At 40.4% G+C, this 25,391-nt stretch overlaps 1 protein-coding gene across 3 annotated transcripts in view; it reads right to left on the bottom strand.

Annotated features, from left to right (window-relative positions):
* Positions 1 to 20,984, bottom strand: part of cerk (ceramide kinase) — a 51,664-nt gene extending 30,680 nt beyond the window's left edge. Inside the window, exons 1-4 of one of the 3 annotated variants that reach the window (XM_069909971.1) lie at positions 20,656 to 20,984; positions 8,277 to 8,408; positions 6,926 to 7,048; positions 343 to 468 (exon numbers count right to left, since the gene is read on the bottom strand). In XM_069909971.1, coding sequence (XP_069766072.1) covers positions 343 to 468; positions 6,926 to 7,048; positions 8,277 to 8,408; positions 20,656 to 20,785 — 511 coding nt within the window. In that variant the 5' untranslated portion in view covers positions 20,786 to 20,984. Of the gene's footprint in view, positions 1 to 342; positions 469 to 6,925; positions 7,049 to 8,276; positions 8,409 to 13,624; positions 13,777 to 20,616 lie in introns of those variants that run through there. The other 2 variants (XM_069909970.1, XM_069909972.1) reach the window with 2 other exon arrangements.
* Positions 20,985 to 25,391: the final 4,407 nt, after the last annotated feature.

The raw sequence follows: 25,391 nt of genomic DNA, 5'->3' as shown, positions 1-25,391 counted from the left end.
AATTTGCCACTTTTCTCCTCACCTCTTGCTGCAGAGAGCTAGAAATTACACTGTTTTGTCAAAGAGATGTACTAAAAAAATTAAAACTGCAGACACTGGAAATCTAAAGTAAAAATAGTTTTGATTAATTTTGGCTTTCCATTAAAGTTAAAATACTGGAAATACTCAGTAATTTGGCTGCATTTGTGGGCGGAGAAACGGTCAACATTTCAGCTGAAGACCCTTGCCAGAATGAAGAGATGTTTTGACATGCATTTGTAGGACATTTGTTTTCGCCTGAAAGTAGCCATTAATCTAGTTTGTTCACCTATCACAGTAAACAATTGCAGACCAGTAACTCACCAATCACTTCCGTCGTTATGGAAGCTAATCGAAACAGGGGGGCGACTTTTTCATCATATATTTGCTTTCCAAGTCGTTTCCCACCAAAAGGATTAATGAATACAATTAAGCTCTTTGGTCTCATAGCTGAAAAATGAAAAAAAAAAACAATTTCATTTGTTAATCTTTTGTTTAATTTAAAAACTTAGATTGCCAAAATAAATCGCAACTCATCTACTTATCAAATCAAGTTCAAAGTATAAATATTGGTGATTAACATTTCCTGTCACAATCTGAAGTCTTTAGATTCTCTTATCAAAATATTCAACTAACTTTGTAAAAGGCTTTAGGCCAAGTACCACACACTGAACAACCTGAAGAAATGTCTTCAACCTTTTGATTTTTAAAGTATTCCGATTATGGTTCATTGCTGGAAACAGAAAGAATGATTCTTTAATTGTTTAAAAAAATAACTCCATGCCAAAAATAAAATCTAATGTTTTCCTGATTTGGATACAGAGCAAGATAAACAGATTTGATAAAACTGCAAGGTATCCATTCCAGACTAATAAGACAGGAAATCACACATTTAGAGACGTGTTTTGGCAAATATCTTGTCCGTCAATAAAAGTGCTGATAAAATTGTGCAGGACTCCTAGAATTTCTTGACAGTTTTTTTAAAAAAAGCTTCTATCATTGATTTGAGGTACTGTACCACTGATTTTGAATGTCTTAATTTCAGCAAAAAAAAAAAAAAAAGTGCAACCTATGAAGCTAATGCAAGTTCGAATTTGCCTTTATTTTGACAAAGTGTTAAACTTCAGAACAAATTTTGGGGCTAGCTGATTCATTTTCATTATGCATCTAAAGAGTGAAATATGGTGCAGGAACACAACTTTCTCCCAAGCTGCTCCTTTGCCCCCTTCCCCACCTCTTTCTCCTCCCACCACCCCTGCCCCCCCAAACAAAGAATTGAAGGATGAAGACATCAAATTTGGAAGAGATTAGGAAGACAGATTCTGACAGGTAACTTGAAGGCAAGAGATAATGTGGAAATTCTCAGCAGGGACTACATTAAACAATGCAGGATGAAGTAACCTGAGCAGACAAAATGCAGCAGTTCAATAATGTAATGCAGTGAATGGAACAATACCGGATATGGCAGCAGTCTGGTGGGACACATTTTGTAAATACATGCAAACTATTAAAAATACAGCAAATAAAATATATCTCTATCGTCAATTAAAGCCATAAGTTCAACTCTGGCAAGAAAAATCCTGGAAACATCAAGGAGTCACAGATATGGGTTCTGGGGTTGTAATAGAAAAACATTTTTACAAATCAAACACTGCCCGATGATTAGACAGATGGTCAGACATGGAGGACAAAGTAAAAACAAACTTTATCCAAACAACTTTTTAAAATTTTTTTTCACACTATGAACCATATTGACCAAAATACACAAACATTTCCCTCTTGAATAAACACTGTCATTTTCTCCCCTTTTTCCCCCTCCCTTCCCTCCCACCACCTCCCCACCCACTAAACGTTCAACATATACAATACATTAAACCCATTAAACAGTGTCATCACACAATGAAAATTAACAAGAAAATTGTGTCATCTACTTTTACACACTGGATCAGTTCATTTTGTCGTCTTCTCATTCTGTCATTTTAGGTGGTGAAGGTCCATGGTAGGACCTCTCTGTTGTGTTCCATGTACGGTTCCCAAATTTGTTCGAATACTATGATGTTATTTCTTAAATTATATGTTATTTTTTCCAATGGAATACATTTATTCATTTCTATGTACCATTGCGGTATTCTCAGGCTATCTTCTAATTTCCAGGTTGACATTATGCATTTTTTTGCGACAGCTAAGGCTATCATAATAAATCTTTTTTGTGCTTCATCCATACTGAGGCCAAGTTCTTTACTTCTTGTATTACTTAGAAATCTCTGGATTTTTTGGTATGTTTTTTTTTGTGATTTTATTTAATACCCGATTTAGATCTTCCCAAAACTTTTCCACTTTCTAAACTTCTTAAAGACAAGAAACCAACCTGCCTAATGTCTTCTTCAGTATTACTGTGGAGATTCTCATTGTGACTGCCATAACCTAATCCGACTGTCAACCTAACTTCATGGCTATTAGTAAATCACGCTAGCCATTCAAAGGTACACGATTATGTTAAAATTAAATATACAATTTTTTTTAAAAAAAGAAACATTTCTCAATGATTCTCTGTTTTTCTTTGGATAGAAGGTAATTGAGAAAAATGGCAAGGAAATAGCTTGTAGGCTACAACTAGCTCAATATTTTCTGCAAGTAACAGAAGTAAGAATAAACATGAACTGATAATTTACCAAGTTAATAAACAATGATTGTTCAATTTTCTTGAGCATGCAACCATCTTCAATAAAGTTGTTAAAATGTTGAATTATACATGTAAAATGTTACTGTGTAGGATTCTGCTAAATAGAATAATACCTAGTGTCGCCGAGAATATTCTCCCAGAATCACAGTGCGGCTTTCGCGCAAACAGAGGAACCACTGACATGGTCTTTGCCCTCAGACAGCTCCAAGAAAAGTGCAGAGAACAAAACAAAGGACTCTACATCACCTTTGCTGACCTCACCAAAGCCTTCGACACCGTGAGCAGGAAAGGGCTTTGGCAAATACTAGAGCGCATCGGATGTCCCCCAAAGTTCCTCAACATGATTATCCAACTGCACGAAAACCAACAAGGTCGGGTCAGATACAGCAATGAGCTCTCTGAACCCTTCTCCATTAACAATGGCGTGAAGCAAGGCTGTGTTCTCGCACCAACCCTCTTTTCAATCTTCTTCAGCATGATGCTGAACCAAGCCATGAAAGACCCCAACAATGAAGACGCTGTTTACATCCGGTACCGCACGGATGGCAGTCTCTTCAATCTGAGGCGCCTGCAAGCTCACACCAAGACACAAGAGAAACTTGTCCGTGAACTACTCTTTGCAGATGATGCCGCTTTAGTTGCCCATTCAGAGCCAGCTCTTCAGCGCTTGACGTCCTGCTTTGCGGAAACTGCCAAAATGTTTGGCCTGGAAGTCAGCCTGAAGAAAACTGAGGTCCTCCATCAGCCAGCTCCCCACCATGACTACCAGCCCCCCCACATCTCCATCGGGCACACAAAACTCAAAACGGTCAACCAGTTTACCTATCTCGGCTGCACCATTTCATCAGATGCAAGGATCGACAATGAGATAGACAACAGACTCGCCAAGGCAAATAGCGCCTTTGGAAGACTACACAAAAGAGTCTGGAAAAACAACCAACTGAAAACCTCACAAAGATAAGCATATACAGAGCCGTTGTCATACCTACACTCCTGTTCGGCTCCGAATCATGGGTCCTCTACCGGCACCACCTACGGCTCCTCGAACGCTTCCACCAGCGTTGTCTCCGCTCCATCCTCAACATCCATTGGAGCGCTTACATCCCTAACGTCGAAGTACTCGAGATGGCAGAGGTCGACAGCATCGAGTCCACGCTGCTGTAGATCCAGCTGCGCTGGATGGGTCACGTCTCCAGAATGGAGGACCATCGCCTTCCCAAGATCGTGTTATGGCGAGCTCTCCACTGGCCACCGTGACAGAGGTGCACCAAAGAAAAGGTACAAGGACTGCCTAAAGAAATCTCTTGGTGCCTGCCACATTGACCACCGCCAGTGGGCTGATAACGCCTCAAACCGTGCATGTTGGCGCCTCACAGTTTGGCGGGCAGCAACCTCCTTTGAAGAAGACCGCAGAGCCCACCTCACTGACAAAAGGCAAAGGAGGAAAAACCCAACACCCAACCCCAACCAACCAATTTTCCCCTGCAACCGCTGCAATCGTGTCTGCCTGTCCCGCATCGGACTTGTCAGCCACAAACGAGCCTGCAGCTGACGTGGACTTTTTACCCCCTCCATAAATCTTCGTCCGCGAAGCCAAGCCAAAGAAAAAAAGAATGTTCAATTATACAAGATGATAGCAGTACAAGGCAGATAAGATGGAGATAAAAACACAAGTCCTCATATTACAGCTGCAATGATGGTACTGCGTTTTTATGTGTGTAAAAAAAAAACTACATTTCCCAGCATGCAATGCACACTGTTGGGCTGAAATCAGAAGTGGTATATGACAGCAGTTGCGGGCATTGTTACTGTGAAGTTGGTTGAAGCAGCTCAAGGGAAAATAAAGTCAGTTGAATGTTAAATCCACATAAAGTTGATCTTGAAAGAACGTGGTGAGTAAGAGAGGACAATAGCTTGTAAGCATGGATAAGTTAAGTACTCCCACACCGATGCAGTTTACTGACAATCTTGCCAATAATTCAACATTTATTTAGAAGCTGGTGGAATTGGAGACTGATGGAAAACAGAAAGTGTCTATGTTTCTGCACGTGATGGGTGAAGATGCCTTGAACATCTCTAACAGTTTTCAAATTGATGAGACAGCTTTCATGCTGGACATTCTGATGACAAAATTTAAGGAGTATTTTGTTCCAAATAAAAACGTTACATTTGAGAGATTCAAGTTTTTCTCCTGTGACCAGAAACAAGGTATGAGCTTTGGTCAATACTTAGCTGAGCTTCACACACACTGAGCAAGTGCTGTGAATTTGCAGATTTGAAAAATTCACTCATTAAAGAGAGAATAGTTTGTAGAATCCAACATAATGAACAGAGAAAGACTGTTGCATGAAAAAGATTTGATTCTGGAAAAGGCTGTGAATATGTGTAGGGCAGCAGAGACCACATGAACACACTAAGGAGCTGCACAGGATAGACAACAGTGTATGCAATGAAAACAGATAAACAGAGCACCAGGAGTTTCCCAAAGCACCAACAAAGTGGTCAGCTCAAACAGCTAATGCAATAGGTGTGGAGGTAGACAGATTTCAAAGATGTGCCCTGCCTATGGAAAGTCCTGCAAAAAAATGAGGGAAGAAGAATCATTTTGCAAAGTGCTCCAAAGAGAAAGAAATGGAGGAATTCTTCATGGATTCACTGGAGACTGGTGCTGGTAAAACTGAATGATCGTTCCAGTGATGGAGACAGCAATTCCATTTCAGCTCAATACTAGAGCCTAGGTGAATCTGTTATCTATGGATGATTACAAGACCCTCATCATAAAGAGTAATGTTTATCCTGTGAAATTAAAAGAGATAGGCTACACTGGAGACAACATTCCAGTAAAAAGGGGCTATATGGTAACCTTCAAAAACAAAGGGCAGCATCTAATGACACAGCTATTGATTGTAGAAAATAGAGTACAGCCAATATTTGGTCTGTGTGCATGTGAAGAGGTCGACCTGGTGAAAAAAAAAGTTTTCATAGTGGCTTCACACACCAAAGATAAGCACATGGCACTCACTACATTGGAGAAGGGATACCATAATGTCCAGAGAGAATCAACCTCATTATGTGACATACGTGACAAACTGGAAAATGTGTTGGCAAATAAAAATGCCTTCTTACGCCAGCTACAAAACAAAAATAGACAGTTATATGAACGTCTAGAACTTGCAGCAAACAATAAAGCGAGCAGAAATGTTATCAGAAGTACAAGCTGAACTTGCCCAGTAATGGCAACTCTAACAAAGGCTGAAGAGTGGCAGCATAAAAGAATGTTTGAGACATTTAGAGATTCAGCTTAAAGAATAAGGAATTGAAAAGGGTCGTCAGAGAGAGAAAATGAATGAAGAACACAACAAGCAACTGTCAGACACAGTGGACAGATTGTTGACAGAGTGTAATGAGCGACTTCAGTTGCATTTAAATGAAAGAATAGCTGCTTTAGAGGTTAAGAATATATCAAATCAAGAATATGAACTATTAAGAAAACAACTTGAAGAGTATCTTCATAATAAGAAAATGCAAACCATATTCTTTCAACTACAGAACTTAAAGTAGCCACTGTACTATCTGGACCTGGAGCAGCTGTGGCCAAGTTTGTGAAGCCTGGATTGAAGCTCAGTGTTGTAGAATGGATATGTTGAAGCCCAAGATCAATTGCTATTGACAAAACACGAAGAGAGTGAATAAATATTTGGATGAAATTGTGAAGGTGAAACCTCTGCTTCTGAAGTGCCAGTGTGAAGAATATGAAAGTGTTCAAGAATCTGTGGCAAATCTCTCAGCTAAATTAAAAGATGTTATGAAGGAAATTTGCTGTTTACAAAAATGCACTGATGATGAAGCGAATAAGCATGTTTCATTACTCAGCTGGAAGAATCAGAGATACAAAATGTAAGTGTCAGATCTTTCACAGCAGAATAGGGTGCTTTTGATGGAACTAGAAGATGTGTAAGGAAATCATATTTTACGTGAAGATTTGTAACTGAATTTCAATGACTTTCACATTATTAATTCTAATATCTTAAATACCTTTAGCTACATCATGAATTGCCCAGAGTTCAACAATAAGTCATGTTGAGCATAAATTCCAAGTTAGCATGTTTACTGTGTTTCAGATTTAGATAGCTTTTGAGAAGATAAATTATAGTTCAAGTTTACATATCCTAAATTGTGAAATAAAAGACATTTCAGCAGTTATTCCTCAGAAACATTTAGTACCTTGTAAATCCAACTGTTTTTCAACAGCTTGTATCCACTTGTTACAGAGCTGGCAATCACTGGAATAAAAGGTTACTTCACTGCACGACCAATGATGTTCTTTTGCTCTCTGCACATGATACACTAAAATACAAAATAAGAGATTAAGACCTCAGTTATACACATTTCAATGCATGTTACAGATAATCTTGTGCAATTCCTTCTAAAATTGAATAGATATTTCAAAACATTGCTGGTAAACTTAAACACGATTATTTTGTTTCAACAAACAGTATGAAGATAATTCTTAATGTGAAAATAAAATTCATCTACTCCATTTATCTGCACAAAGGAAACATGAAGCACAACAACCTTGAGAAGTGAATTTATAAGGGGGCAGATCTTCCAATGAAGCAGCAGTATTTCAGTTGGTTTCTCAGTAGAAAACCTAAGATCCAGGAATACTTGAACTGTGGTATCTCTGGATAAACCTGGTGTAAGTACAGCAGATCTATTGAAATCAATGGGAAGAAGCATTGCCTGGAGGACACCAAGTGAAGCTTTAGAAAAAAAAATATTTAATTCATTCAGATTCAGAGTATTTTAATATCCAAAAGTATCTATGAATGCTACTAGTAGGACGAATTCCAGATTTGTGTCCATATTTGAATGCAAAGTGCTCCTGGCAGAAATAATTTTGGAAACCAGCAATTTTACTCAACCCTGCTGACCTGACTTTAATTGGAAGTTGCTGATGTCCTGAACCAGTTCTGAAGCCAAAGGCAGGAGGCAGCATTTAAGAGAGCATGTAGATTGTACAATGTGCTTCAAGTCTAAAAGGCTCACACATGGGAATCAGAAATACAAGTTACAAATAATTAAGAATGTTGTTTTTGATTGATAAAGCAAAAATAAAAATAATGTATAGCACTCCAACAAAAAAATGATAAGTAAATGAACAAATTGGGGACCTAATCTTTAAATAAAGATCAATAAGACAGATCATGCAAAATGTCAGGACAATGGGGCAGGCAAGGCATATACACAGGTCAGTACAAAGCAAGCTTACAATAAATATTGCGGTTGGGGAATGAGGCATAAAGGTGAAAATAAAGATAGCAGAAACTACAGTAACAGTTGAACTATCTGAAAGTACATACCCCTGTTATAATTTGTATTGATATAGTAACAACTTCAAAGAATCTTAATATTTTCATAGAAATGCAGCTGAAGGTTAATGACATTTTTGCATGGGGTTTAACAAATCTGTGTAAATGATTCAATAGCAATAAAAATGATCACTGACAATTTTTAAAAATTGGGAAAAGGCAAAATTGAATTAAGGTATTGACTGAAATATGAACAGATATACCAGTAAATCCATGCAAAATTGACTCAGTGGAAACAGCAGGCATTTTCTGCCATCTTTTGCATTCTTTATTTATCCCATCCACTTCAGTTTCATGAACAGCAATAATCTCAGAGATAGACACAGACTGTTTCTCTGCATGAAAATAAAATAAAATTCTGTTAAAATAGTTTTATCAAACAATATCAAGTCATCAAATGCATATTATTAATGATAATACATTATTAATTGTAATACATTTTGCTTAAATCATACTGCTAAACATCAAAATGACAAAGGTTATATGCCTCATGCACAACTAATCTGCAGAATAAGGATTTAAAATTGAACAGAGACCATTCATAATTACCTTTCAATTTATCTTGTTTTAGACCTCACTATTTTTGTGCAACATGTATTTTAAGCCGAAAATTAAAAATACAAGGAAAAGAGACAAGAAACAGTGGCTTCCACAATGTTTAGGACAAGACACTTCTTTCCTTTATTTGCACATGCTCCATAGTTTTAAATTTGTTATCAAACAATTCACATGTGACTAACGTGCACATTCCAGATTTTATTCAAGTTTATTTGTATATATTTTGTTTTGACCACATAGAAATTGCAGCACTTTTAACAGCGCACTATTAAATTTGGGACAATTGGGCTCACAGGTGTTTGTGTTTACTCAGTTATGTTTAATTGCTTAATTGGTGCAGTATAAAAGAGCTAGTCTTGCTTCTCAGCTTTTGATCACCTTTGGAGTCTGTCGTGCCATTTTTCAAAATGAGGACCAGAGTTCTGCCATTGAAAGTCAAAGAAGCCATTATGAGGCTAAGAAACAAAAAATAAAACAGCAAGAGATATTGCCCAAACATTAGGATTTCCAAAATTAACAGTCTGGAACATCATTAAGGAGAAAGAGCATACTGGTGGAGCCAATAATTGCAAAGAGACTGGTAGGCCTTGGAAGACCTCCACAGCTGATTACAGAAGAATTCTAATCATAATGAAGTCCCCAAACGCCTCTCCAACAGATCGGAAACACTCTTTCAGAGGCAGGTGTTGAGGTGCCAGAAATAAAGAAAAAATTCTGTAAAAAGTTTGCACTTACCTCTGGAGTGGTCGTTTACACAGCAGCTACACAGCCTTCCTATGTTGCGGAGATTGTTGGAGGGTGAACCTCATGTTTATGAGCCCAGTTTCTTACTGAGTGCCTGCAGTCAATTTATACTGCAGCCGCTCTGTAAAAATGTGCAAGGGTCTTAGTGTAAAAATTACAGGATGGAATTTAGCAAATAAGTTCTGTCAGGACATTTTTATACTGCCAGTGGAGCAGAAAATTTTCTGCTACTCAGCGGCTATGTAAAAGTGCCTAATGACTACTGTCCGCAGAAGACTTTATGAACAGAAATACATAGGCAAACCACAAATTAGCCACAGAAACAGGAAGGCCAGGTTACAGTTTACCAAAAGAGCCAACAGAATTCTGGAAAAGGTCTTGTGGGCAGATGAGACCAAGATGAATCTGAATCAGGGTGACAGCAAGAGCAAAATGTGGAGGCATAAAGGAACTGCCCAAGATCCAAAGCATACCACCTCATCTGTGAAACATGGTGGTGTGGGGGTATTATGGCCTGGGAACACAAGGCTGATGGCAGTACAAAAATTAATTCTGGGGTGTATAGAAATATCTTATATGCTCAAGTTTGACCAAATGCCTCCAAAAATCAATGGACTATGTGTCATCCTACAGCAAGACAGTGATCCCAAATATACTGCAAAAGCAACAAAGGAGTTTTTCAAAGCTAAGAACTGGAAAATACTTGAATGGCCAATTCAGTCACCCAATCCAAATCCAACTGAGCATGCCTTCCATAAGGGGACAAGCCCCTGATATAAGCAGGAGATGAAGATGGCTGCAGTCAAAGCTTTGCAGAGCATCAGAGACAATACTCAACACCTGGTGATGTTTGTGACTCTCCGATTTTAAGGAGTCATTGCATGCAAGGGATGTGCAACACAGCACTAAACATGATCACATTAATATACAAACCATTGCTATGTCCCAAATATTATGGGACATATTATGAAATAAGGGAACTATGTATAAAAAATGCTGTAATTTCTACATTGTCAAACTAAAATTTATACAAATAAGCTTGAATGAAATCTGGATTGTGTATTTTGAAATTACATGAATTATTTGATTACAAATTTAAAACTGTGGAGCACAGGGGGAAATAAAGAAAAAAAGTGTCTTTCCCTCCCCCCCAAAACATTATGCATTATATATCACTATCTTTTCCCCTCCAAAATCCAAACATTATTATATATCGTTGTATATTACCCCAAAATTCTTCAATTCAACGTGAAACAGGAAATTATTTTGGGAAAGTGCAATTAAAAGTGAAAGAATGTTGATAGAAAACTACAGATACAACTTTGTATTTATGAAAACAAGCAACCCCCTTGTTACCTTGATGTTCAGTGCAAAAAGGGAGTAATTACTCTTCTGCAATACTCCACTGAAAAGGGGCGCTGACGTAGACCATCGAGAAAACTGGCTGGACAAAAGCCTTACACATTTCTGATAATTTCCAAAAACCTTACAGTGACACAATTCCTGATGCAATCTCTTTGGATATTGAGCGACCTTGCAATTCAGATTTTGAGAGAAGGGTTTTTAAATCAGCCTAATTGCAGATGAATGTTGCACAACTCTACCGATGCACATATGCGATTGCAAAAAAAAATAAATCAGGATTCACATCGAGACCACTAAAGCAGCAAAACTATAATGTTCAAAGTCACCCATCCACTAAGATTTCAGAATACTTTTCTCCTGTACAACCACATCTCAAGTGCTCCTTCTTATAACATTTTCATTTCCACAAAGTTGCTTGCAATGGAAAACATCTGTGGTTAGTTACTCTTTAAAGGAACCACCTCAGATCATCGATCAACTCACATTTTACTACTTCTACTTCCAAAGTTTACTTTAAAGAATGCCTGAATTGATCTTTCTCATCATCACAAGGTCATAAAACTCCAATCACCTGCTGTGAAACAAGTTGAAAATAATGATGATTTGACACAGCACATCACGTGATGCTTGCCCTGGTCTGCTTCCAATCATCAGGGACCGAGTCCCAGCACTCTCTTGCCATTCACCCGCTTGTTGCAAAATGTATTATGATGCTATGTTACTCCAAAACACATCAAACTACAAATCTGTTGTGTTATTAGTGGGGAAAGCATCCAACAGACAAGATTTCCACTACAGCAGTCTCAAAATTGCCAGATCATCAAGTTTTATTCTATTTCACATGCTACATTTAAAGCTGTGGCCAAAAATAAAATTTCTCATTTCTTGATTCATAGCTTTCTGAATTCATCCTATTCACCAAGCAGTAAAAATTTCAATGCAATGTTGTTGCTAGAGCTTAGGAAAGGTAATAATCATGACACTGTTTGTTTACCAGAGATGATTTGACCTCAGGTAATAACTTAGAAAGTAAAGAAGTGGAGGAGAAATTTTTTTTAGATGAGGGGTGAAGATGTCATTCATATTTATTATTATCAAAAACAAAAATCAAACTTGGGACTAATTCTCTCCTTGCAGTGATGTATCTAGGTAAAGTGGCACCCTCGGATGAGCACTGACATTGCACCCCCTCCCCCATTAAAAAAACTGCTACACACCAACCGTGCTCTCCGATCTGATATGAGCGACAGATCAGGTGCTGTCACAGGGTATGCAATGGAGCCATCAAGAGGCGGGTGGAGCAGCCCCCTGGTCATCCAGCCTCCGGGCACCTCACTGGGCTGCCTCGGCCTTCGGGACCAGTTGCTCAATGTGGAATCAATGGGAAAAATGGTCGTCTTCACGACCCATCATCCCCCAGGCAGCTGGAGCCGTTCGGTGTTTCCCTGGCTGATGCTGGCACAGGCAGAGCAGTTCCAGCTGCCTAGGGGATAATGAGTCATGAAGATGGCATTTTTCCCAATGATCCCACATTGAGCCGCTGCCAGGTGAGCTATGAAATGCTGGCCTGGAGCGATGCTCAGCACACACAAGTGATCCCCGGCAGCACAGCTTTGCACCCCTGGGATGGAGATTCATTACTGGGCTTGGGAGTTGGATATTGGGCCGAGGATAAGGTGAGGATAATGGCTCCCCCCTGCAAGTGGCGCCCTGGTTCTGTGCCCCACCTGCCATAACCTAGGTATGCCTATGTCTCCTTGCCAAGAAGGCTGAAAGTGTTCATGCAGAACACTCCAAATGTGTCAGGTGACCAGAGGTTGATATTGCACATGCACTTTGTACCGTACTGTAATTTGGGGAGAGAAGAAAAACAGACTCCTCCTCAGTAAAAGAACTTCCTTCTAGCATTGATAGAAAAAATTTCTAATAAGGGTCTAAACAGTACTTAAACTGTCATGCTGTAAAACATCAGAAATGTCACTGGACAATTTTTGATTAATGTTTAAAAAATTCAAAATGACCAGTTTTGCACTCACTTGAAAGAATTATTCTAAATGACAAGATTTAGCACTTGAAAGAGGTGGTGCAATTCTAAATTTAAATGAGAAAAATGTGGAAGTGTTTTAATTTTATTGCTGACACATGGAATGAGAAATTGCAACTCCAAAGGCAATTAGGGCAATTCATTTTGAGTTCATGGGTTGGAATGTTCTCAGTGTGGTCAAAATAGCCCTGTTGTTTTTTTTAAAAAACTGTTTGCAGTCATGCAGAATCTTCATGGCATTTTAGCACTCAGAGAATATTCCAATCAATTCTGATGAAAGGCAATGAAGTGTAACAATCAATCTGTCTGTACATATCGTCTGTTCTGGTGAGTATTCCCAACATTTTCTGTTTTTGCTTCCAATTGCCACCATATGTAATTTTTGTTTGCATTTTGCAGAATCTTTGTTATTCATCGTCTTTTCCTCTACATGGGAATAACAAGTAGATATGAACTTAAATCTTACAATTGGGCAGCTCTGTTAGTGTAGCTGTCAATGCAACCCTGTAACAACCCCAGCAACCCAGCTTTGAATCAGGCACTGCCTTAAGGAGTTTGTATATTGTCTCTCGTGTCTGCTTGGGTTCCACCTGATGCTCTGGTTTCCTCTCACCATTCAAAATGTATTGGTAATACATCAATTGGGTGTAATTGGGCAGCATTGGGCTCATGGGCCAAAGGGTCTGTTACTGTGCTCTATTAAAATTTTAAAAGTTATACAGCTAGCTGCTACACTAAACACAACTTTTGAAAGCACATGATAAATCACTATGCCTTTAAAAGCAAACAACTGTTTATAGAAAAGAACTGATTAAAAAAAAACAGGAATCATCAATTCACCCATCTAGTTGATGTCAGACCATTCCAGACCAATTTATTCAGTCTCACAACTGTCCTATATCTTTGAAGCCATGAATAGCTTTTTTTTCTCTTTGAAAGCTAATCCAGAATCTGAATAACTGTTTTTACCGCTCTTGTCGACAGCAAGTGCCAGATCCTATTTTGGTGGCAGAAAAACAATAGAAAAAACAGAATTATCTGTAATATCAACACAATTAGTTGTAGATTGCATGGTGTACAGGACATGCAATAAGTAAATATATATCTTTTGCTAAGCCTTAGTTTCCTACATGGCCCCAGTGATTATACTTCAGAATTTTGGAATTTAACTGCAAGGGTATTTCTTTCTAAATTAACTTCCCTTTGATACAGCATATTTTAAAAGCCATTGTGAATGGAAAATAATTAAAGTAATTTGATTAGTACCAATATTTAACAAGGATTGGATTGCTTGCTCTCAATAAAAAGCAAATTTGAAAAAAAATCAAATGCAATAATTGTGCAACTAAACAATGTTAATGACCACAGTGACAAGATGGACAGATTTTACAAAGATTACAGAACAAATTAATTATAAATTGTTTAACCACTGTCTTTCTTTAAACAGTAAAATTCAATGTAGCCATTATTTAAAAACAGTGATACATGCCAACAATGTTTTAATGAGTAGACTTTCTTTGAGTGATGTCGAGGGATGACGATTATTTGGAACACTGCAAATGCTCTTTTTTTGGAAGCTTCCTTAAGCATCCTCTGGAAAAGCAGAGTGAACCTCAATTTAATGTCTCCTGCAAAATATGGCAATGCTGCAGGTGGACCAAACTTTGAAACATGTGAAATTAGGTCAGATTTTTTTTATGATTGGTCTTTGGAATGTTAATTTGAAAGCAACCTTTCAGCTCAAGAGGGAAGAAAGCATAAAATTGCATCATTGCAGACAAAATGTGCTTCCAAATAGATAACAACAATACAGGTATACCCAGTTTTATGAACTAGAACATTCCTATGAAACCTTTTGCAAGCCAAATGGTATAAAGCCAAGACCCATTCAAATTTCTTTCAGATAGCGAACAGAGGTTTCTTCGTAAAAGAGAATTTTCGTAAAGCGAGTATCTGTAAAGCAGGGTATACGTGTACTGCCTATTCACTGTTTCAAACATACATCTTCTTGCTGTGTACTATATCCTTTTTGATATGCTTTGCACCTGCTTGACAGCCAAAAAAAGTAAAGAAATAATTCTTCAAAAAGTGACATTACGTAAATTCATTACGTTATGTTTTTGAGCAAAAGTATACTTTTCATGTACTGCAGGAATATTTTGCCACTAAAATTTATAGAACCAGAGAGAGTCTGTGCTTTTCTTTCATTTACTGCTTTTATTGGGCACATTTGTACGAGACCATAAGTGGTGAACATGATATTCAGAGTTGCAGGCTTTTTCTCTATATGGATGCCCGAGATCTGCAAATGACTGCACCTGGTGAAGAATGGGTCATGTGAAAATCTTTGCTTTGAACTATAAAAGATCAAAAAAATTGACTCTTTTTGCAACATTCAAGTATTATTAAATTTATGACAAATAGGTTAATGTATTCACGGATATCTTCAACATCTCACTCTGGGCAGGGCATGGTCACCTGCTTCAAACAGGCATCAATCTTATCAGTGCCCAGAGTGTGGTAATCTTCCTAAATGACTATTATAGATGGTACTCATATCAACAGTGATGAAGCTTTTTAAAAGACTGATGTTGAAGCATATCAGCTCCTGTCTCACTAGCGACATGGATCTGTTCCAATTCACCTATTGAATCAACAAGTCTATGGCAGATGTCATTTCACTGGTTCTACACAAAGCCCTGGAACACCTAGACTGTGAAGATGCACATGTCAGGATGTTCTTTATTGAACACAGTTCGGCATTTAACACCATCATCGCCTTAAAATTGATCAGCAAACTCCAAGACCTGGGACTCGAAACCCCAATGTGCAAATGGATCCAGGATTTCCTCACCTCTAGACCACAATCAGTGAGGATTTGAAAGAACATCTCCCCCACAATCTACCCACGGCATGGGAGTTTTCTTAGCTCCCCCCCACTCTACTTGGGACACACCCATGCCAACACCATCTACAAATTTGTTGATGATATTGTTGCAAACCAGACAACCCCAAAACCCAGCAGCAATAGAAATTCACCAAGACAAATGGTTACTTAAACAAAAATTGCTTTTAATTATCTTTAAACATGAAAATAGAATCACACTTTAACTTATCACTATTGATTTACTTAACCTAACTCTAATTTTAAGTGCACGTGCATGTAATGTGTGTTTAAGTTCAGAAAAGTTCTTTGGTTCACAGTCCAATCTCACTTCTCATTCCTCCAAGTTCACTGGTTGCAGGCAATTCTTATACTGTGCACAGAATTTAACATTTATAGAGTTCACCAGGCTTTGGTGCTGAAAGATAAATGATTACCGCTCAGGAAGGTTCTTATCAGTTTTCAGAGAGATTTGTTGTTCCTTTTTAATCAACCACTTCAATGTCTTGCAGACAAAACTTTCCCCTTCAGGGTTCTCCAGATGATAACTTCTTTTTTCCCCCACTTTTTGTTTCTCTTATTCCAAGTGAAACATTAGACAGCCAGTCCTCTCCTCTTGCATGATCCACAAAGGCTTTGACCAGGCAGACTTCCAAAATGGGGCTTTCCACCTTGTTCTGTTCTGTCCCAGCTGCCTCCGCTGACTGTAGCTCTGGAGAATTGAACTGTCTCCCTCTCTCTCACAGAGAAATACTCTTTGACTCTCTCTGCTTGCAAAACCACATGACCCTCTTAGAACAACAAGCTCTCTTTCAGACAATCTGCAGCTCCAACAAGATCTTTCATCTGTTGCCTTTTGTAAACAACAATCCATTCGGGAAGTCTCTTAAGCACTCTCCAAAGCTCTTGCAAAAGCTGTGGACCCGATATGTCGAGCATTAGCAGAGCTCCAGTATTTTAAATAAGATCTGTTTTAAAGTGTTGGTATGTAACCTATGCTAACAAACCTTTCCCAATTTATCTCCCAAAAACATATCTATATACTCAGTCAAAATATCATGGAACTGGGTTGTATAAAAAGGGGGTTGAGTCAGCGGATAGGATGGAGATTGAAAACCTGGCTGAATGGTGCACCCACAACAACCTCTCACTCAATGTCACCCACAACCAAGGAGATGATTGTTGACTTCAGGAAGGAAAAACCAGTGATCAATGGGAGATCAGAGTGGAGAGGGTGAGCAAATTTAAGTTCTTGGGAATCACTTTCTCAGAGGATCTTTCCTGGACCCACACTCTAATGGCATCATGAGGAAAGCAAGGCAGCAACTCTACTTCCTCAGGAGTTTGCAGAGAAATCCTGGCTAATTTCTACAGATCTGTGGTGGAAAGTGTTCACATCATGGTCTGGAGGGGGGACTCCCAGACAACTGAGCCCAAAGCCTTGCAAAAGGTAATGGACACAGCCGAGGACAACGCAGGAAAACCCTCTCCACGATAGAGATCACCTACAGGAAATGCTCCTGTCAGAGAGCATCAGCCATCATCACAAATCTACATCCTCCAGCAGATGCTCTGTTCTCACTGCTAACATCAGGAAAGAGATTTAGTTGCCACAAGGCATGCACCACCGGGTTCAAGAACAGTTGCTACCCCTGCACCATCAGATGGCTCAACAACAAACTCAATTATGGACTAATTAAAGAATTCCTACTTTAGCATTTTATGGATTTTTCTCTGTATCACAGTTTATTGACATTTCTTTATCTGTTGACGTGTACATTGCGTAGCTTTTTTTGCACTGCCTTAGTGGTAATTCTGCCTTGTCCACGGGAAAAAGAATCTCAGGCTTATATGTGTACTCTGACAATAAATCTGAAATCTAATGAGTTGTGATCATAAAATTGCAAGCTTTAAAAAAAAAATTGGACTAATATTAGCCATTTTCAGATTGAATGACATGAAACATGCTTGAAATAAAATGCATTTTCACTTACTGTTGTGTTTGTGAAGTGTTACAAATGTCATTTAAAAAAATTACAATGGTAATTGTGCTCAATGAAAGAATTAACTGGGCAATTTGCTGAGAAAAGTTTACTGTTAAACTGGATACTCAAAATCTAATGACCACCACCCAGGCCCTCTTCATTCTGCTACCATTGCAAAAAAGGCACAGGAGCCGGAAGTCAAGCACTTAGCAGCACAAGGAGGGCTTCTTCCCCTCTGTTACCAGATTCCTCAATGAACCACAGACACTGCCCTACTTTGACTTCTTGTACTATTTTTATTTTGTAAGGTGGTTTAAATAAATATTTGTCCTGTGATGCTGCCGCAAAACAACAGGCCTCACCAATTAATTCCAGGGGATTAAAAAATAAACTTTCTCCATATTTCTAAACAAAACAATTTTTAAAGTGCTTTTCTCAACCACAGAACAAGGTAGTGAATTCAGTAAAGTAGTTTGTAAAATGTAGTCATTGTTTAATGCACAGATAATACTGCCCTTTATATTTCAAACATTTGTTTCCATAAAATATATTTATATTAATTTGAAATATTTAACTTGTTGCAAATGTTGCCTTATTAAAGATTTTACTTCTCGCAGTGGAGCTTACTTGGCATCAAGCCATCCCAATAAAAGTCCGGTATCCTTGTGGAAGGAAAGCCATAAGTTATTTCCATGCCCATTCTGAAATTTACAAAATATTATCAGCAATAACCAAGTCAGAAAATTACCTGCAGTTGTTAACAAAATTAAAACAACACGAAAACACGTTAAAACTGCTTGTTTTTTTTTAAAAGAGCACCACTTAACAGGATGCAGAGGATATTCACCAGGATGAAACTTTAAACTCTCAGGGGCAACTGGACAATCTTGATCCCAATTGAAGTACACAAAATTATAATGGGCATGGAGAGTGAGAAACGTTTCTCCTTGGCATACACTTAAGACGAGAAGGGAGAGAATCTGAGGAATCTTTTCTTATGCAGTGTTTAAATCTAAAATAAAACATACAATCTTTTCAGACAGAGATCAACTTAATTGTTTGCTAATTTCGCCCTTAAACTTATTACAGAGGCACACGAGCCAAGTACCTAGAAATGAATAAACTACCTAGAAATCAAACACACGCATTTAAATGCACCAGAAATAAACGAGAGTAATTCATCTTTATAAAGGAAAGTCCGTGGAGTTGAACTGTGCATTCATGAGAAGAAACTAAAGTGCAACGAAAGATAAAGGGAGAAGGAAGTGAGATCGGACTCAAGTTCATCGAATAAAGTTTATGCCACTTTATCTACCGCTGTCCAAACTAATAATTGATGGAGATTTCAAGGTGGGGGGGGGGTTGGGGTTATCCCCAGCCACCAGTGCACATCAATCGCATTCCCCCCCCCCCCCCCAACAGAGACCTGACCTGGAGTTTCAGCGAATTCATCCTCCTTTCCTCCACCCCCCCCCCCCCCACAGAGACCTGACCTGGAGTTTCAGCGAATTCATCCACCTTTCCTCCACCGCCCCCCCCACCTCCCACAGAGACCTGACCTGGAGTTTCAGCGAATTCATCCTCCTTTCCACCCCCCCCTCCCCCCCCCCACAGAGACCAGACCTGGAGTTTCAGCGAATTCATCCTCCTTTCCTCCACACCCCCCCCCCCCCCACAGAGACCTGACCTGGAGTCTCAGCGAATTCATCCTCCTTTCCTCCACCCCCCCCCCCCCCCCCACCACAGAGACCTGACCTGGAGTCTCAGCGAATTCATTCTCCTTTCCTCCACCCCCCCCCCCCACAGAGACCTGACCTGGAGTCTCAGCGAATTCATCCTCCTTTCCTCCACCCCCCCCCACCCCACAGAGACCTGACCTGGAGTCTCAGCGAATTCATCCTCCTTTCCACCACCCCCCCCCCCCCCCCACAGAGACCTGACCTGGAGTTTCAGCGAATTCATCCACCTTTCCTCCACCCCCCCCCCACAGAGACCTGACCTGGAGTCTCAGCGAATTCATCCTCCTTTCCTCCACCCCCCCCCCACAGAGACCTGACCTGGAGTTTCAGCGAATTCATCCACCTTTCCTCCACCCCCCCCCCACAGAGACCTGACCTGGAGTCTCAGCGAATTCATCCTCCTTTCCTCCACCCCCCCCCCCCACAGAGACCTGACCTGGAGTTTCAGCGAATTCATCCACCTTTCCTCCACCCCCCCCCCACAGAGACCTGACCTGGAGTCTCAGCGAATTCATCCTCCTTTCCACCACCCCCCCCCCCCACAGAGACCTGACCTGGAGTCTCAGCGAATTCATCCTCCTTTCCTCCACCCCCCCCCCACAGAGACCTGACCTGGAGTTTCAGCGAATTCATCCACCTTTCCTCCACCCCCCCCCCACAGAGACCTGACCTGGAGTCTCAGCGAATTCATCCTCCTTTCCTCCACCCCCCCCCCACAGAGACCTGACCTGGAGTTTCAGCGAATTCATCCACCTTTCCTCCACCCCCCCCCCACAGAGACCTGACCTGGAGTCTCAGCGAATTCATCCTCCTTTCCTCCACCCCCCCCCCCCACAGAGACCTGACCTGGAGTTTCAGCGAATTCATCCACCTTTCCTCCACCCCCCCCCCCACAGAGACCTGACCTGGAGTCTCAGCGAATTCATCCTCCTTTCCACCACCCCCCCCCCCCCCACAGAGACCTGACCTCTCAGCGAATTCATCCTCCTTTCCACCACCCCCCCCCCCCCCCACAGAGACCTGACCTGGAGTCTCAGCGAATTCATCCTCCTTTCCTCCACCCCCCCCGCCAGGCTTGAACACCTCGACTCCGAGCCCCTTTCTGACCCATCCAACATGAAACGCTCGTCTTTTTTTTTGGGGGGGGGAAAGAAAAAAATCAAGAAGTCCCCAGCTGCAACTTATTGCCCTCGAGCCGCCTCTGGCTCAGAGGCTTCTTGTTACCTGGGCCTGGCTCCCTTGAAGTGACCGCTGACCACTCACCACCTCCCGCGGACGAGGCTCTCTTCGGCCGCAGCGACTGCCAGGAGAGCAGGGACTCGGTTAAGGTGACTTGGAACGGCCGGTGACCGACCGACAAGTGAGAGAGCAGCAGCGGGCGGCACGCCTCCATGGCTCGCGGGGAACGATCGTCGAGGCCGACGGCCGTGAATTGAAGAGAAAGGGTGCAGTGCACCGCTTCGGTCAGGCTGTCAGGATGCGACCATCACCCGCTCCCCCGTTGTTCTGGGGGCGCTCACTCTCCAGCCGTCGGGCTGTACGTCATCACGCAAGCCAACGCCCGCCCCCTCCGTGGTTCTGAGGGGTGCTCACTCTCCAGCCGTCGGGCTGTGCGTCATCACGCAAGCCAACGCCCGCCCCCTCCGTGGTTCTGAGGGGTGCTCACTCTCCAGCCGTCGGGCTGTGCGTCATCACGCAAGCTAACGCCCGCCCCCCCCCGATGGTTCTGGGGGTGATCACTCTCCAGCCGTCGGGCTGTGCGTCATCACGCAAGCTAACGCCCGCCCCCGTGGTTCTGGGGGGAGCTCACTCTCCAGCCGTCGGGCAGTGCGTCATCACGTAGGTGAGCGCGCCTGGCTGACAGGAGCAGGGGACGTGGGGTTGGAGGTCTGGTCGCAGTTGAACGTCGAATGGAGTCCAAATATAGGGTGGAATTTGGGAAGTGGGGTCTGAAACCGACGAGAGGAGGCTCATACCTGTAGGTAATCCATTAATGGATGGTGGGAAAGGCCGCCTTAGGGTGGAAAGTGCTCAAACTATCGTCGTCTGTGTCAGCTTGTTCCGGATCACAGCATGGAACAGGACCCGTCCCGACTTATCCATGATGACTAAGTTGGTGCTTCGGGCCAATCCCTTTTGCCTGCATTTGATCCATATCCATCCAAACTCATCTTATCCGTGCCTTTTGAACACTGTAATTTTGCCTTTATTCAGCCTCCTCATTCCAGGCAAGAACAGCCCTCTTGAGTGAAACGTTGCCCATCAAGCCCCTCTTTAATCCCCTCTCTCTCACCTTGAAGCTGTGCCATCTAGAGAGGAGACAGAACCATCACAGGATTTTGACATCTTGAACTGTTTATTGCTTACTTCAAATTTCGGGGTAATAACATCTCCAAGGATCAGTCCTGGACCCTCCATCTTTCTGCAATCACAAAATAGGCTCGGCAGCTCTTATACTTTGTGAGGAGTTTGAAGAGATTCATTATGTCACCAAAGACACTCAAAAACTTATAGAGGTGTACCGTGGAGAGCATTCTGGCTGGTTGCATCTCTCTCTGGAGGTGCCAATGCTCAGGTCAAGAAAAAACTCCAGAGAGTTGTTAACTCAGCCTTCACTCCAGTGAGGACACCTACAAGAGGCAGTGTCTAAAGAAAGCAGCCACTATTCTCAAGGACCCCCACCACCCCAGGCCATGCACTCTTCACTCTGCTACCGTAAGGAAAAGTACAGGAGCCTGAAGACTACTCAGTGGCACAATGAAATTTCCCTCTGCCATTAAATTCCTGAATGAACAATGAAGCACAGAGACTGCCTTTGAATTTTTTTTGCACTACTTTTAAATTTATTTTTGATGAGGTGGTTTATATAAATGTTTTTGCCGTGATGCTACAGCAAAACAACAAATTTTGTAACATGTTCACAACAATAAATTCTGATTCTGCTAATTGCAGGCAAAATAGAGGCTTAATTTTCCTACTGCCCCTACTTTCTTTCATCCACCCACCTCTGAACTTGAAATGATCCACTCAGGACCTGCATCAACATTGATGAACTGATCTTTGCCTCACAGAGGCTGAATACCAGTTCATTGATGCCACCTCAATATCTTTCTCTGAATCACGCCCCTGGGACTGAATATCAGATGATCCTCTCCTGGAATGGCGCTGGAAATTAATTTATTTCTTAACCTCCAACTTTTCTACCTTCTCTCCAAATTACTCAAATTGTCTGTGCTTTTCTATTCTTTCATCCTGCTTTTGCGTCACAGAACTCGCTTCTTCCTTATCTGAAGATGAGTTGGTGACCACATAGCAAAGCCCACAGATTCACACAGCTACCTTAACCACACCTTCTGCTTCTTGATAGGACTTCATTCATTTCTTGAATTTCACCTCTCTTTATTTGTTCAGATGGAAAAAACCTTCGCATTTCAATACCTCTGAGATGTCTTTTTTATCGATGACTATCCATTCCCATTTTTGACAGGGCTCAGCCATGTTTCTGTTTTCTGTAATTTTGCACACCCAGAGCAAGGAGAAAGATATCCTGTTTTCACTTTTTCACTGTATGTCCAACATTCAATAGATATTTCTCAAGCTAGCTATCTTTAAAGATTTAAATCACTAGACTAATCTTCTCATTGTCTCCTCAGAGGACTCCAAAGAAATTGTTTGCAACTTTCAGGTTGGCTTTTCCATCTCCATATACTCATCATCTTCTCTTGGCACTCTCACATGAAAAGACATTTGTCATTTTATCTGACCCATCCAGGAACCTCCAGATGAAACAATAAAGAGGGATATAGAATAAAGGATCAGAAGATGTTGAATCTTTGTGGGTAGATTTGAGAAACCTCAAGGATGATAAAGACTGATGAAAGTGGCAGCATGGTTGGCGTAGCGGTTAGTGAACGTCTTTATAGTGTCAGTGATCGGGACGGGTTCAAATCCCACTCAGTCTGTACATTCGTGTCTGTACATTTTCCCTGTGTCTGCGTGAGTTTTCCCTGTGGGCTCCGATTTCCTCCCAGTGTTCGAAATATATGGGGTTGTAGGATGATTGAGTGTAAATTGGGCAGCATGGGCTTGTGGGCTGAAATGTCCTCACGTCTAAAATATTTTTAAAGAGAGTTAAATCTTGGGCTCCAAATAGCAGCCAGGATGTAGGAGCAATTTGCATTATCTTAAATGAATGGATGATGAGGTTCTGTAATTCTGTTGCCTGGATTGACTTCTTTATTGCATGATAATGTTTTTGATTGCTTGCCAAGCATTTTGTTTCTCTATCAGACTACCTGGTCTGCTGAGTGTTTCAAATTAGCAATTTTTTTTGTACAACCCTGATGTAACTCATTCCTTTCTGTCTTTAGTAATGCTCCTGACTGCTGCACTTTCCCAGAATTTCCCTACTTTCAGATTGACATTACTACTGCAGTATATAATTTTTTTTGTTTATTTAGCCTCTCTCTACTTGCCTCATCTAGAGATTAGCTTCCATCAACAAGAATTCACCCTCTCTTGGTTTTTTTTAATTAAAAAAAATTTTTTTCACACAATAAACCATATTGACCAAAATACATACAGACATTTTCTCTTGAATATATAGTGTCATTTTCTCCCCTTTTCCCCCCTCCCTTCCCTCCCTCCCTCTTCCCCCCTTCCCATTTATTCAAAGTTCAATCTATAAGATACATTAAATGCATTAAACAATGTCATCACTTAATAAAATAAACCAAAAATTTTTGTCTTTTACTTTTATATACTGAGTCAGTTCATTTCGTTGTCTTCTCCTGTCATTTTAGGTGGTGGAGGTTCATGGTAGGATTTCTCTATTGTATTTCATGTATGGTTCCCATATTTGTTCGAATATTGTGATGTTATTTCTTAAATTATATGTTATTTTTTCTAATGGATACATTTATTTATTTCTATGTACCATTGTTGTATTCTCAAGTTGTCTTCTAATTTCCAGGTTGACATAATACATTTTTTTGCTACAGCTAGGGCTATCATAATAAATCTTTTTTGTGCTCCATCCAAATCGAGTCCAAATTCTTTATTTCTTATATTACTTAGAAGGAAGATCTCTGGGTTTTTTGGTATCTTGCTTTTTGTGATTTTATTTAATATCTGGTTTAGATCTTCCCAAAATTTTTCCACTTTCTCACATATCCAAATTGCATGTATTGTTGTTCCCGTTTCCTTTTTACAGCAAAAATATAATTGGCTACACAGGCTATACATCACACCCCAAAAGTTAAATAAATGGGACCCAACAGTATCAGACAGATTTTTTCACTGTAAAAAGGAAACGGGAACCCTCTCTTGGTTGACGCCAATCTGTATCATGGATTTTTATTCTTTGTTTTCATCTTTTCATGGAATTCACTGTTCTCCTTACTCTTCCCTGTTCTCTACTATCTAAAGTGTGCTTGTTTTTATTTTAATTTTATACTCCATCAGTGTTGCTAAGGGAAGTCTCCTTGGAGCATGTCCAAGATAAACTGTTACACAAAGACCTACCATTAGATAGTTCAATAATTTTGACCTCTGCGTCACAGAATGTAATAATGAAGATCTTTTGTTATTTTCTTGCTTACTGTCTCCATATTATCATTTGCATTATTCAGATTTAGTCTAAATCCATTTCAAACTTTTACTGTTTTTGATGAAAGGATATCAGACTGAAATATCAATTGCTTCTCTCCATATGGTGCTATCTGACCAGTTAAGTATTTCCAACCATGCCCATTTTGAATTCAGAAATGCATGATCAGCAGTTTTTATTTTTTTTCCCCCTTTTTTTCCCGTATCTTGATTAAAAACACTAAGTCATGTGCAAGCAATGTTCAAACCACTGGCTGAACTTGACTGTGCAAAAGTCACACTGAGGGAATTTTAAAAATCAAAAAAGAGCAATCCTTAATGGATAAAAAGGGAGTCTCACAAAACACAAGATGTTATTGACATTGTGAAACTTTTTCATTATTTTTCTTCAA

The sequence above is a fragment of the Narcine bancroftii genome, chromosome 13 (genome assembly GCF_036971445.1).
Source record: "Narcine bancroftii isolate sNarBan1 chromosome 13, sNarBan1.hap1, whole genome shotgun sequence".
Lineage (NCBI taxonomy): Eukaryota > Metazoa > Chordata > Chondrichthyes > Torpediniformes > Narcinidae > Narcine > Narcine bancroftii.
This window is presented reverse-complemented; position numbering and strand designations above follow the sequence as displayed.